The sequence below is a fragment of the Mandrillus leucophaeus genome, unplaced genomic scaffold (genome assembly GCF_000951045.1).
Source record: "Mandrillus leucophaeus isolate KB7577 unplaced genomic scaffold, Mleu.le_1.0 Scaffold243, whole genome shotgun sequence".
In the NCBI taxonomy this organism is placed as follows: domain Eukaryota; kingdom Metazoa; phylum Chordata; class Mammalia; order Primates; family Cercopithecidae; genus Mandrillus; species Mandrillus leucophaeus.
Window position 1 is genome coordinate 3,547,529 of NW_012102510.1, and position 1,548 is coordinate 3,549,076.

Here is a 1,548-nt window from a genome sequence, read left to right on the forward strand (position 1 = left end):
CAATAGAAGGCTATTTTATCTATATTGAAAATCTGTTGTTTAGTGTAGCCACCTTCATCAGTGATCTTAGCTAGATCTTCTGCATAGGTTGCTTCAGCTTCTCCATCAGGGTTTGCTGCTTCACCTTGCACTTTTATGTTACAGAGACGGCTTCTTTCCTTAAATCTCACGAACCAACCTCTGCTAGCATCCGACATTTCTTTTGCAACTTCGTCACCCTCTCAGCTTTCATGGACTTGAAGAGAGTTCGGGTCTTGCTCTGAATTAGACTTTGGTTTAAGGGAATGTTGTGGCTGGTTTCATCTTCTATCCTGACTACTCAACTTTTCTCTATTTCAGCAGCTTGGCTGTTTGGTTCAAGAGGCCTAGCTTTCAGCCTATCTTGGCCTTCCTCAATAACCTTGGCCATTTCTAGCTTCTGATTTAATGTGAGAGACATGTGACTCTTCCTTTCATTTGAACACATAGCCACCATTGTAGGGTTCTTCATCATCCTAATTTCAGTGTTGCTGTGTCTCAGGAAATAGGGAGGCTCAAGAGGAGGAGAGATGGGGAACAGCTCATCAGTGGAGCAGTCAGAACACACACGACATTGATCAATTACGTTCCTCATCTTCTGTAGGGGCAGTTCCTGGTACCCCCAAAACATTTACACACAACAGCGTGACTGTAGTCAATAATAAGTTAATCACACATTTAAAAATAACTAAAAGAGTGTAAATGGATTGTCTGTAACACAAGGATAAATGGTTGAGGGCATGGAGACCCTATTTTCCATGATGTGATTATTACGCATGGCATGCCTGTGTCAAAGCATCTTACATACCCCATAAGAATATACACCTACTGTGTACCCACAAAAATAAAAAACAAAAATTACTTTAAAAGACCAAACAACAACAAAAACATTTGCAATAATAATATCAAAGCTCACTGATCACAGATCATAACAGACATAATAATAGTTGAAAAGTGTAAAATTGGTGAGAATTCCCCCCAAAAAGTTGCACTATCTGCGAAGCACTATAAAAATGAGGTGCAATAAAACAAGGTATGCCTGTGTGCCCTTAGCAAATATGTGCAGAATGAAAGGAGGTATGGTTGAATGTTCCTGTAAGTGAAGAGGTTGGGAATCTAAACCTCACAACGGAAGGAGCCAGAAGCTAAAACTTTAATTGGCATTTGGCCTGTATTGGTGTGGGTCTAAGGTCTCAGCCTCTCTAAGCCAGAGAATGTGAAAAACTGGAAAAAGAAGACCCATGGGCACTTGGGAGAGGGGAGGCATCTCCACTTTTGGAGAAAACAGAACCTAACACTCTCCAGCCTACCCAACCCTCATCTTCCAACTCTTCCCCATCGTAGGACCCAAAAGAGGGAAACATGCCTGGACCCACAGGCTGCGTGAGAGAAAGCAGTTGGTGATTTATGAAGAGATCAGCGACCCTGAGGAAGATGACGAGTAACTCCGTAAGTGAACTTTCAGCTCATCCACCACATCCCTGCAGATGTGCTATTCTGTTACAGTACCAGTATCCCATCTTGTCACTT

General features: G+C 42.2%; 1 protein-coding gene across 1 annotated transcript in view; it reads left to right on the forward strand.

Annotated features, from left to right (window-relative positions):
- Positions 1-1,463, forward strand: part of LOC105541719 (putative protein SSX6) — an 11,466-nt gene extending 10,003 nt beyond the window's left edge. The window contains exon 6 of the mRNA XM_011982877.1: positions 1,363-1,463. Coding sequence (XP_011838267.1) covers positions 1,363-1,463 — 101 coding nt within the window. The remainder of the gene's footprint in view (positions 1-1,362) is intronic.
- The last annotated feature ends 85 nt before the right edge of the window (positions 1,464-1,548 follow it).